Source organism: Engystomops pustulosus, chromosome 4, assembly GCF_040894005.1.
Source record: "Engystomops pustulosus chromosome 4, aEngPut4.maternal, whole genome shotgun sequence".
In the NCBI taxonomy this organism is placed as follows: domain Eukaryota; kingdom Metazoa; phylum Chordata; class Amphibia; order Anura; family Leptodactylidae; genus Engystomops; species Engystomops pustulosus.
In genome coordinates, this window is record NC_092414.1 from 141,202,666 (window position 1) to 141,216,401 (window position 13,736).

The following is a 13,736-nucleotide window of genomic DNA, read 5'->3' on the forward strand; positions in this document are numbered from 1 at the left end:
ATAAAGTCAGAATACAAAAAATGGGGCTGAGCCTTAAAGGGGTATTCCAGGAATCGGCATAATTCATATACAAGTGGACAGTCAAAATAGAAGCTAATGTGTAATTAGTTATTTAAAATGTTGCTCCCCTTAGCAGAAAATGCTGGTGACATGCACTGTAATAAAGAATTAAAATGCTACTGGCCCTTTAATCAGTCCGTTAATTTCCTCCGAGTGGTCCGTTGCAGGACAGAAGATGGCCGCTGGTCACATGTCCACATCACATGTCCACATCACATGTCCTGTACCTGCCTGGGAAGGTCATGTGATCACCACTACGTTTGGCTGTTGTCAGTTGGTTGCAGTGCATCCAGTATGGCCAGTGTTGTGGTGATGGCTGTTACACATCATTACTATGGTAACAGAGCAAGAAAGTCTGTTAGATAATCACTGTTAGCAGAGCATAAGTGGTAGGAGGAGTTACTGAGAACTAAAGGATCATGGAACTTGTAGTTTCCAGTGGCGGCCATCTTAGAGATAACTCCACCTACTTTAGAGAGGCCATAAATTTTGTAAATCATAAAATCATATTTTAGCTCCGTTTTGTGACTAATGACATTGAGTATTGTTGTATTCATTTATTTATATCATCATGGGTTTTTGTGTCAGGCGTCCATATTCCCGGAATACCCCTTTAAGCTATGAACTGGTTGCGTACTTAAAGTGTAACCGTCATACTGAGCAAAAAAACCTAAAATACATAATTCTGCCCCAGGTGTCCATGGGAATCATTCCTCAAAATATTTTGCCTCTTGGTCCTCATTTAGTACCTTTTTTGGCCCATAGCAACCAGGGTTTCCAGCTCTCAAAAAACCTACAATCAGCAAGATGGAGGCGGAGCCTGCCCCTGTCTCCTCATCACAAGCACCTGCTGCCTGACCAATGACACAAGAGCTATCTTACATCTATATATGTATGTATGTATCTAAGTAACACTCCAGTACAGCACATGAGGGCCCAGCTTGCAGACTTTGTCTCCTGCCATTTCCTTGTGTGAGGTGATGGGGGGAGGGGGGGGGGTGCAGTTTGTCTGTGTGGATTATTTATTATACACAAGTGAAGGGAAAGCTGAGGTTAGATAAGTGAAGGTGTTTTGTCACTGCATTAGTGAGGGCTTCTCCCTGCACATGACTGAGTGCTGGAGACATGAGGTAATCAGCTGTGTGCAGGGAGGGGGATGGGGGCGTGTCTCCTGCCAGTAGTCTCAGCTTCTTTATGAAGACGGAATGTCCATAGTAACAGCTATCTGAGCAGTCACTGCCATCTAGGGGAAGTCTGCAGAATGCAAGATTCGGGTAACTACCGTACATACTCGAGTATAAGCCGACCCGAGTGTAAGCCGAGACCCCTAATTTTACCACAGAAAACTGGGAAAACATATTGACTCGAGTATAAGCTGAGGGTGTAGTATACAGCCAGCCAGCCCCCATGTAGTATACAGCCAACTAGCCCCCATGCAGCATACAGCCTGCCCCCATGCAGCATACAGCCTGCCCCCTTGCAGCATACAGCCTGCCCCCTTGCAGCATACAAGCCTGTGTAGCATACAGATAAAAAAATAAACTTAATACTCACCTCCATTGTCCCCGATGTTCTTCACGGCTCCCGGTCCCCATCGCGGCTCCCGGCTGCTTCTTCACTCTATCTTCTCTGGCCGGGGATCGCGCCAGCCATCGCACACTGTGATGTGACGCTGTCATCAGCAGTGACAGCGCTGCATCACAGTGTGCGACGGCCGGCAGATCGCATGGACGCGACTCTGCCGGCTAGAGAAGATAGAAGACAGAAGAGGAGACAGGGGGAGCCTCGACAGCGATCGGGAGCCGCGACGAACATCGGGGACACCGGAGGGTGAGTATTATTTTTTGTTTTTATCATTGACTTGTGTATAAGCCGAGGCGAGGTTTTTCAGCACATTTTTTGTGCTGAAAAACTCGGTTTATACACGAGTATATATGGTAATCCAATTGCAAAAGGGCTTAAAATTACCTGCCCTACAACATATCAAAAGTTTTTACACTTTAAGGAATTAAAGACCGGTGTAGAGGCATTTTAATGTTTCTTTACCAGTGTCTGTATGTTTCCGATGTTCTCTAAAGACAACTTTTAATGCTCTTGCTTTTTTATTACTGTATGCTTTCTCAGCTCCACCTCCTCTCTGATGTGTACCTCACTAAAACCACCCCAGAGGTTTGCAATGCCGGCGCATGCACAGTGCTTGAAAGGAGGAAGCCAGGGACCGCACTGCCCTCTACCCACAGGATTGTAATGTCAGTGCATGGAAGGAGGAACCCTGCTGGCCTTTGGCTTCCTCCTTTCCTTTCATGCACTGTGCATGCACTGACATTACAAACCTGCAGGTAAGGCGGAGGGGCAGTGTGGTGGGTCAGTTTTAGTGACATACATGTCAGAGAGGAGTCAGGGGAGCTATCGGAGAACATTTTAGAGAACATTGAAAATGGACAGAAACCGGTTAAGAAACATTGGAATGCCTCTACAAGGATCGTTAAGGTATTTGTGAGGTTTAGTATTGATGTTTGAGGTGACAAGTCCTCTTTAAAGTCTATAAAAATGGGGACATTTATCAATCCTTCTATGCCAGAAAGATGGCATAAAAACCATGAAATCGAAATTGCCAGCAATTGTTTCCACCCTTCATGCCATCTCCATGCCAAGGGAAGTGCATGAAGGGGGTGTAAGCAGTGGCCGAGTGGGCCGACATGGAGTGCTCCTGCTCCGCAATTGCTGCGGTGACACATCACAGTCTGAGGGAAATACGCGCCTTGTAGCCATCCAGGCAGATACAGCCACAGGTCAGAGCCTCTCGATGTATCCGGAGGGACAGGGATTTCATCATATGCTGATGTCCATACCCGCTCCCTGATGCTCTCATAGCTGACATCTGACTCCTCTTATAGTCTCAGCCATCAGTGGGAAACTTCAGATTTAAAATGAAATTTTATGGTAAATCTGAAGTTCTCCCTATTGTAAGAATGAGCCCATACAGGAATGGATGACAGCCAGAAAGCTACAGCTCCCAGCGCACACTGTGGAGCACAGACGTGTAGCAGCACCCCAGCCTCAAGCGATTACATATGAGGTAGTACAGGGAGCTGCTGTACTAAATACAACTGTATACTCACATCTATCTGCCCATAGGGTTGATCTTGGAGAAAAGTTTGGAGTCTGAGGCACCAGTGGAGGAATAAAACTTCCCTTTTATGACCACATCATATTAAAATCACAATTTTATATAGATTTTGCGAATTTTTTTTTTTTTTAAAAATCTGCTGGGAAAGGCAAAAATCTAATACAGTCAGAAGACAGTACAGTACAGTCAATCTCTCTTTCTGCACTTTTGAGACCAGGTCATACAGCTTCCACGTGAAACACATTTTCTTAACACTAAAGTTCTGTTAGTGAGACCAGAACAGCGGTGAAAGGGTATGAAACTGTAGTGTGAAAGACATCGATTTGTATAGACTAAACCGTCTGATGTCACAACTGTCTCCACATTGCTGTGCGTCTAGACTTCAATAAAATGGCAGCCAAGCATGCAGGTTCTCTTGTGTTACAACGTCGTGTTTTACTGGTGACGTAATCATTAGGCGACCACGTCGAAACGGAAGTGAGTTAGTGCCCTCCCTCCCTTCAATCATTAACTCTGTCGCTGCTGGAGCAGTCTCTGCAGTGTAATATGCGGCTGACCCTAACCCTGCATTACTGTGAGTACAGCGAGTCTCTCGGTTTCCTGGAGAGGTGTGTGTATGGAGGAGCTAAAGAGAACAGAGGAGGCAGGCAGAGTGCCGGGGAGTAGCTCCCATTGAGATGAGGATCTCCTGTGCTGTAGTCCAAGACATTGAATTTGAAAAACAAAAAAAAGTTTGTATCTTATGTGTGTATGTTATCGTATGTGTATGTTATATACGCACGTATCGTACATGTACGTGTGTGGTATATACGCACATATCGTACGTGTATGGTATAAATCATTGTATCATAAGTGGTGTCTTATATATGTGTGCACTGCACATCGCCCCCTGACTACCTGGTTGTTCAGAGAACTACAGCCCAACCCCATTAACTCTATTTACTCATGATAAGGCTGCGGTCACACGTGGTGTTTTGGACCCATTTTTGCACCGTTTTTAAGCTGTCCATTAAAAACGCAAGCCTTTTTGAAAAAAAGCATTAATTTTTGACCAGTTTTAATTATGATAATTGAGAAAACCGGACTGCTTAAGAACAGGCCAAAAAACTGTTTCAAAACGCCAAGTGTGACCGAACCCATTTTCTTCCTCTGCCTGGAAACCACAGATCTCATGTTCCTTTTTGCGGTCATTGTGCCTTTTTATAGTTTCTGGGTCGTTTGTCTGCATAATCTGCCCGCATGTTATCCATTTTTTGCAGTTAAGAAAAACAAAGTGGAAGGCTGGCAATGTGGATGGCACACGGGTGGCATATGTATTTTTTTTATCTTCCAATGGATTGCTGTAGGAAGCTGCAGACAGGCTGCCATCTCATACATGGTGCTGAGGAAACCACAGCTGTGTGTATGAGGACATAGAAATACACGCAAACTGTAAAAACAATGTCTAGCACACATCTGTTTTTATTTCTTTGAAGACCATGTCTCCATCTTGTTTTTCACTTCCCACATTCCAAAAGCCACATATTATTTACTTATTCTGTTTACATGAAGGCTCATTGTCCGCAGGACAAATTGTACCTCCTAGTAGAATCATTTAATATTTTCTCATGTGGCTTTCACTGTGCAGTCCAAATGACACATCCCCTTTATTATTTAGGTCAGTAGCATCATGGAAATGCCTACTTTATAAAGGTTTAGATACGTCTACCTAATATTTAATTTGGGAACTGTACACTTTTGCAAAATGGCAGAAAAAAAATATTGATAATTATTGTTGGCAACAATAGCACAAGCTTATGGTGTTGCTACGACAGCTGGTAACCTGTTGGAGATTCCTTTGGCTGAGGGTGCGTTCACATGTGGCATTTACAAATGCTGGGGAAAGATTTGCCTAATTACATTGCTGTTTTATAAACACAAAGTTAACAGCAGTGTAATTAGGCAAAACTCCTAAAAATTAAAAAAAAAAAAAAAGTGTACAAAAAAAAAAAAAATTTAGTTTCACCATCTCCTGACCCTAATACCTTTTTCATACTGTGCTGTACAGAGCTGTGTAAGACATAATTTCTTGTGAGATAAGCTGACATTTTCATTGCTAGCATTTTGTGGACTGTGCGAACTTTTGATCGCTTCTAAAAAATTTTATGTTATGTTAATTTCTGTAAAAGTCACGTTTCGGACATTTTGGGCCTATTTTCCGTTATGATTGTGGATGCGGTGATACCTAACATGTTTGTAATTTTTACTGTTTATTTAGTTTTATATCAATTCTGGGGAAAGGGGGTTGATTTGTTTTTGTTTTTTTTAATTGTTTATTTTTATTTTTTACCATATTTATTTATTTATTTATTTTTTTTTAGACCCTCTATGGTACTTTAACCCTTGATGGTCTGATCATTCACTATGTACTGCAATACTATTATGTGGACAAGTTGAAGATGTATTGGTAGGCGGACCATTAGAGGCTACTGGGGCGTGGAATAGCTGCGCGGTATAGCCCCAGCAGTTCCTCATAGCTGCGCGACAAAGATATCTGGTAGGAGGATGTGAGGATTAGCCCAACAAATGCACCTACCAACCGATCTACCTTTATAGGTAGATCCGTGGTGGTAGGTTTCCTTTAAATGCAACGCCTGCAATAACATTTGCAAGCCCTCATATAACTCTCTAAACCTATCACCAACTTTTTTACAAGAGCCCTATTAACACCTTTAAGGGAATTTAAAGGACATCTACCACCAGGATGAAAGACTGTATGCAAATGAGCCTGAGCGGCTCCATCAACACCTATGCAGCCTGGAGCCCCTCAGGCTCATTTGGATACAGTCCTTCATCCTGGTTGTAGATGCACTTGAATATACTTTGGCAAAGTCATCATAACTTTGTAGAGTTGTGGACATCTGTGACTTTTTATTGTTTATTAATACATTTACTCTTACATGTTTCCTCAGAATGGACCAAGTGGTGCTGAGTTATGGAGATTGTCTTTTGCGGTCTTCAGATGTTGCCCTTCTAGACGGCCCTCACTGGCTGAATGATAACATCATTGGTTTTATTTTTGAATTCTTGGCATCCACGTTAGCCCCATCAACAGCTAAAAGAGTTGCCCTCCTCAGTCCGGAGGTGAGCCAGTTTATAAAATGTTGCGGGAATGATGTGCAAGAATTTTTACAGCCTCTGGACTTGCCAAAGAAAGACCTGGTTCTGCTGCCTGTTAATGATAATGCTGGGACTGAAGCAGGGGGTACACATTGGAGCCTTCTGGCCTATCTTCGTAGTGCCCGTGAATTTCTTCATTATGACTCGGCACCAGGCACTAATGCCCCACATGCCCGACTCATGGCCAGAAACCTAAGTAGTATGCTTGCTGGTAAGCCACATTATCGGGAAGAAGAAGCCCCAGCCCAACATAACAGCTATGACTGTGGCATGTACGTAGTGTGTGTGGCACAAGCTCTGTGTGAGCAGTATTTTCGGGGAGGCAACAATCTGAGTCTGCAGATCATCACACCTCAGTATGTTACACTGAAGCGCAGCGAATGGAAAGAAATAATTAGGGGGCTGGGAAGCCACTCTAAAGCTACATGTGGACCTTAAAGAGGATTATATCGGACACATATAGAATATCTGCTCAGGTCCTAAGAGATGCCAGTAGAAAGATTGTTAGAAATATCCAGATCATAACAGATTTCAATATTATATTTGGTTTTGACAATAGTTTGGATGTAGACAAGAATGCATCCAGCTGCTGTGGTATTTCCTGGTATCTATAAATAAAATGTGAATTATGGACTATATCTGTGTATGGAAAATATTCTAATATTTTAACAAGATTTAATAAAATATCAGATTATAACGGTTTACCACATGGACCATCCACAGCAAACTACAGTGCACAAGTTTATGAAGGTAAATTGAATTTCCAAAAAGAATTACTGTGGAAATAAAATGAATGAGACATAGTCTGAGTCATCTGTGAAAAATAAAAAGTTCAGACTATGACATACTCTACTCTTGTCAGTTGTATAACATAACAAGCGTGGGCCCTGATCTTTTACAGATATTGTATTTAATGCAGGGATGTGCCCTCTATTGAATAACCAGATGGCACATTCCCAGTTTTGCAGCTTTCACCTGGGCTGTTACAAGCCCTGAAATGTGTGTATAAATGTTGTAGGTTATCCTTGAAGATACTACATGATGTTGGCACAAGAATAATATAAATTGAAATGTATTACAATGTCTTATTTAGCTGAATAAGAAGACATTATGTAAACCAACAAACTATGCAAAAATCACATGGAATACTTCAGTGTATCCACAAGGTGGCGCTGTTATACTCTGGATGTTACATGCATGTAAGACAGTTACAAGTGGTTCAATTTTTATTGTAATTTGAATCTTTTGGACATTAATGACAGAGCACAATTCTAGAGTATTATACATATAAAAAAAGCTAATCCACTCACAAATATATAATATGCCTACTACTTCATATACGGGAATTGCTCCCTATTGTCACCACCATGAACTGTAGTGTGCATTTGCAATTTTACTTGTTCTGATGGGGTGTATTTCTTAAAATGGAAATATAAATGGGTCACAATTTGTACCAAAAACTATACTCATTTATCAAGGGTTTTAGAAGTTTAACTATAGACAGTCCCAGACCTCCACACTCCGTACCCTCTGAGAATCATACGAGTTCAATGTATTTATTATTGATCAATTGCTATAGAAAAGACAGTCCACATTTATCAGTCTTTTTCATGCATGTTCTATGCACATGCAAAACACTTTGAAATGCACTTTTTTTGTATGAAAAACTCAATCCACACCTACTTTTGGCTTTAAAACTGCACCAAAAAACAAGTAGACAAACCCACAAAATAAAATATTTTGCAAATCCAAATTGTCACAGGGACAAAATATACCTGTTCTGACTTACAAATTCGACTTAAAAAAGGGTGTGGGGGGGAGGCTTTGTGGGAATAAGTGCATGTTCGAAAAATATGTAAATGTCTAAACTGAGTTGAGAAGGTTCATTTAGACGACAGAAACTTACTGATTATTCACACATCTGTTATTTGTTATTTTTTTTTCTCTTCTTGGCTTTAATGATTTTCACAGATGCCTCACTCAAGAATTAATTTCTATGTCCATCCTCATACTTCTCTTGTTTTCAACTGTGAACTTGTGGACCACAGAATAGTAATCTATTTGCAGATGTGAAAAGGTCACAGCCTGGTCAGCCTGACAAGCTGTACAGGAGCACAAACATGGAGACAGTCTGCAGCTCAAACAGGTCACATGTTTTTTGAAATGCATGCAAACCTAAGTCCAGCCCCTGTGACTACCCCAGGATTTTGTCAGGATGCAAGAGTAAGTTATAACTCACAATTATATTGTAATGCAAATGCTTAGAAAAGGCAGAAAGGCATGTTTGCACTGCAGGTGTCATGGGCTTTTACAATCTGTCTTTAGTGAAAAATGAGGTCCCTGGTGACAGGTTCCCTTTAAAATCTATACAAATATTAGCTCCTTCTCTCACTACAAATGCCAAGCTTCCACCACTGTCATAGGAAGTTTTTTTTTTTTTGTTTATTTGAAATAGACGCATGTGGGATCGGTTTCCCGAGTGTAGGGAGAACTGCTTCTCATTGCTCTGGAGAGAGAATGGTAAACCTTCATAAAACTTCTCTTTTTATCTTTTTCCGATAGTTTTATTATAAAAACACTTTGGCAGTGTGCATACTATTCTCTATGGGGAAGCTTGAAGAAGGGCTCCTGCTAACAGGTTTTCTTTAAAATGTCCTATAATGTTTTAAACAACGTCTTTATGTAAAAAAAAAAAAAAAAGTTGTATGTTCTGCTTTAACCCCTGAAGGACGTAGCCAGTTTATAGCTTAAAGAGGATTCTTAAAAACGCCACTAGGAGCTGCTTACTAAAGTAAGCAGCTTTTAGTGCTACAACCGTCCCAGCAGTGTTACACTGATAGCGTTATCGGAAACCTCCAGCAGACACTGCCGTGATGTACACTAAAGGGGGGGGGGGGCAGGATTAGGGGTGGTGACTGCCGCATGACGCTCGGCAGTCACCGCCGGCCTATGGAGCTTTGAGAGTGGTCTGGTGTTTCTAGTGTACATCACGGCAGCTGGCGTTATCGGAGGTTTATACAAGTTTATTTTGAACTTTTGATATGTTGTAGGGCAGTTAATTTTAAGCCATTTTGCAATTGGATTAGTTACCTGAATCTTGCTCCTTCCTCTTGTATTCTGCAGACTTCCCTCTGTTGTCAGTGACTCTTTATATGGCTGTTGCTAGGCACATTCCATCTTCACTGAGGAGCAGACTACGGAGGGTGAGACGCACTCACCTCTCTCCCTGCTCTCAGCTGTTTACCTTACAGCTTAATGCTCCAGCACTCAGTCATCTGCTGCCAGGTGCTCTAACTAATGTAGCAACAAAACATCTACACACTATCTCTCCCTCAGCTTTCCCTACACCAGTATATAAACAAATAATTCACACAGACAAACTGCAGATTGATCACAATCCCCCCCATCACCTCACACTCCACAGCAGGAAATGGCAGGAGAGGAGAGACTCTCCAAGTCTTCAAGCTGCCCCCTCATGTGCTATGCTGGAGTTTTGCTTAGGATATAGATAGATATGGGATAAATAGATCAATAGCATATACATAGAAAGCTCTGGTATAATTAGTCAGCAGCAGGTGCTTGTGATTGTAGTTTTTTTTGAGAGCTGGAAACCATGGTTGCTATAGGCCAAAAAAAAAAAAGGTACTAAATGAGGGCCGAGAGGCAAAATACTTTGAAGAATGATTTCCAGGGACACCTGGAGCAGAATTAGGTTTAGTTTTTTTTTTTCTCTATTACACTTAGTGCTGGGCAAACTGGGGGCTGGTTGGCTAGCTAGCTACTACAGGAGGCTGGCTGTATACTATTGAGGGGCTGTGACCAATGCATTTCCCACCCTCGGCTTATACTCGAGTCAATAGGTTTTCCAGTTTTTGGTGGTAAAATTAGGGGCCTCTGCTTATACTCAGGTCACTTTATACTCGAGTATATATACAGTACATCACTTTTAATTGCATTTTTTTTGTGGGATTAAATAGGTAAAAAAAAAAATCATAATTTTTGGCAGGTTTTTGTTTTGTTTTTTTACAGCATTCATTGTGCGGGTTCAGTGATTTATTTTTATTCTACAGGTTGTTTGACCTTTTTCTCATATGTCATTTCATGTTTTAATAGGGAGTTAGGGCATTTAAAATTAATGTATATTTTTTATTGAATAAAATTTTACTTTTTTTAATTTCTTCTACCTTGGGGCATGAACAAGCAATCATCTGATTGCCATACATCAGTATTGCAGAGTATTTTCATGAACAAGCAGAGTATTAGCCGTGTCAGCTGACATTGTCTTTAAGATGGCGTCTGACGTCATCTTACAGGTACTGCCTGCAGGAAGCCCTGGGATCCTTATCGGCACCCTCCGACCGCAGGTGTTACTCAGGATGTCAGCGGTAATCTGCTCCCAATGCCGGCTCAACTCTGGTGCAGAGCCGAACCAGCATCAGCTCAGTGCCATACTAGTATTCCGCGGAGCTGTAAAGGCTTCAGTTTAATCAAGTGTTTAGGATCAGAGATGAGACATCAGAGATTTATGAGATGATTACACTCTGGGGTCTGCTACATCTCACTGTGCCTGCATACCCCTTCCCCCAGATCACTTCTCTCCTTGTAGCCTCTGCTCACTATGTGCTGACAAGCTATGAATCAGCGAGTGTCTGAGCTCTGTGCAGGGAGCAGTGCTACAGCCACATAGCATAGACAGACAGAAATCTCATCCAAGATGGCTGCCCAAACCTAAGAAAAGTTACCATGATGGACTGTATGCATACGAGCCTGAAGTGCTCCATAGGTGTTATTGGAGCCTGCAGCCCCTCAGGCTCATTTCCATACTGGTAGTAGAAGTCCTTTGAGCTTATGCACTGTGTAAAAAACTAATTATGCAAATTAGTTTGAGAGGCTCCATAAACATCTATTAAACCCGGACACCAGTATGTCAGTTTGCTTGGTTTTCAGTCCTTCTGGTGGTAGATTTCCTTAAAAGAGCATCTACTGCCAGGATGAAGCTTGAGGGGCTTCAGACTCCATAGGTGGTAATGGAGCCTGGGGCCCCTTTGCATACAGTCTTTCATCCTGGTGGCCAGTTTAGCTGTGCTTTATTTGCTCTATTCTTTTTATGTATGCGACAGTTCTTCCCACTAACACATGTACAGTGCCTACAAGTAGTATTCAACCCCCGGCAGATTTAGCAGGTTTGATAAGAAGCAAATAAGTTAGAGCCTTCAAACAAGAGCAGGATTTCTTAACAGATGCGTACATTTACAAACCAAAAAGTTATGTTGCTCAGTTATATTTTAATAAATTTTAAACAAAAGTATGGGTCTATTATTATTCAACCCCTAGGTTTAATATTTTGTGGAATAACCCTTGTTTGCAATTACAGCTAATAATCGTCTTTTACAAGACCTGATCAGGCCGGCACAAGTCTCTGGAGTTATCTTGGCCCACTCCTCCATGCAGATCTTCTCCAAGTTATCTAGGTTCTTTGGGTGTCTCATGTGGAGTTTAATCTTGAGCTTCTTCCACAAGTTTTGGGTTTTCTTGGCTGTGTGCTTTGGGTCGTTGTCTTGTTGGAAGATGAAATGACGACACATCTTAAGATGCTTGATGGAGGAGCGGAGGTTCTTGGTCAAAATCTCCAAGTAGGCCATGCTATCCATCTTCGCATGGATGCGGACCAGATGGCCAGGCCCCTTGGCTGAGAAGCAGCCCCACAGCATGATGCTGTAGGGATGGTATTCTTGGGGTCATATGCAGTGCCATCCAGTCTCCAAAAGTCACGTGTGTGGTTGGCACCAAAGATCTCGATCTTGGTCTCATCAGACCAGAGAACCTTGAACCAGTCTGTCTCGGAGTCCTCCAAGTGATCATGAGCAAACTGTAAACGAGCCTTGACATGACGCTTTGAGACCATTGCGGTGGAGTACGTTACTTATGGTATTGACTGAAACCCCACTGTCCCCACTGCCATGAGATCTTCCTGGAGCTCCTTCCTTGTTGTCCTTGGGTTAGCCTTGACACTTTGGACAAGCCTGGTCTCAGCATGGGAGGAAACTTTCAAAGGCTGTCCAGGCCGTGGAAGGCTAACAGTAGTTCCATAAGCCTTCCACTTCCGGATGATGCTCCCAACAGTGGAGACAGGTAGGCCCAACTCCTTGGAAAGGGTTTTGTACCCCTTGCCAGCCCATTGTGACCCTCCACGATCTTGTTTCTAATGGCCTTGGAATGCTCCTTTGTCTTTCTCATGTTGACCATGTATGAGTGCTGTTCACAAGTTTGGGGAGGGTCTTAAATAGTCAGAAAAGGCTGGAAAAACAGATAATTAATCCAAACATGTGAAACTCATTGTTCTTTGTGCCTGAACTACTTAATACTCTAGGGGAACCAAACTGAATTCTGGTGGTTTGAGGGGTTGAATAATAATTGACCCACACTTTTATGTTTAAAATGTATTAAAATATAACTAAGCAACATAACTTTTTGGTTTGTAAGATTTATGCATCTGTTAATAAATCCTGATCTTGTTTGAAGGCTCTAACTTATTTGCTTCTTAGCAAACCTGGTAAGTCTGCAGGGGGTTGAATACTACTTGTAGGCACTGTATGCTCGGAAGGGTGGGGGGATGGATAGAGGAGAGATGTTGGCAAAACTCAACTGGGATCAAATGGGTGTGGGTTATTTATCAGTTGCACATGCACAACTGCAGTAAAAAAAAAATGTTGGTCCAGAGCAATTGCTTAAGACATTGAAGACTTTTGTCCGACTTTGCAGATAGGTCTCAAACCAAAATCCAGACTCGCATGCCAAAACCAAACCCCATTGCTAGACTTAAGATAACAACCCGTCCCTGTCTTGAACCCCCCCCCCCTCCCCCGTGTTCTCGTTCTAGGTCACATATGCCCTTATACTGCATTGCTTGCGATCAGGCCAAGCTCCTCCCTGCTGCTTTTTATCGCTTTGCATGACAAAAAACAAACATGGCATGAAGAAAAAGGCTGAAATATCTTTAACACCTAATATAAATACACAAATTCCGTGGCCCTAACCTCTTTAACCCCTTATTGACCAGGCCCATTGAGTTATAGATTTTTGAAGGTGGGAAGTGAAAAATTAAATTTTTTATCTTATGTAAAGCGCTGTCTAAGGGCTTGTTTTCTGTGTGACAAATTGCACTTCATATTGACAGCATTTAATATTCCATGCAGTGTACTGGCAAGCGTGAAAAATTCTGAATGCAGTAAAAATTGTGAAAAACGCATTTGCACCATTCTGTTGTGTGCTTGGATTTTACGGCATTCACCGTGCACCATAAATTACATCTACTTTATTCTTTGGATTGGTACGATTATGGAGATACCATTTGTATATGTTTTCATACATTTACAGAAAAAAAACT

General features: G+C 41.9%; 1 protein-coding gene across 4 annotated transcripts in view; it reads left to right on the forward strand.

The window, feature by feature from the left end:
• Positions 1-7,192, forward strand: part of SENP8 (SUMO peptidase family member, NEDD8 specific) — a 40,804-nt gene extending 33,612 nt beyond the window's left edge. Inside the window, exons 1-2 of one of the 4 annotated variants that reach the window (XM_072147797.1) lie at positions 3,606-3,764; positions 6,142-7,192. In XM_072147797.1, the coding sequence (XP_072003898.1) occupies positions 6,143-6,787 (645 nt within the window). In that variant the 5' untranslated portion in view covers positions 3,606-3,764; position 6,142 and the 3' untranslated portion in view covers positions 6,788-7,192. The other 3 variants (XM_072147799.1, XM_072147798.1, XM_072147796.1) reach the window with 3 other exon arrangements.
• Positions 7,193-13,736: the final 6,544 nt, after the last annotated feature.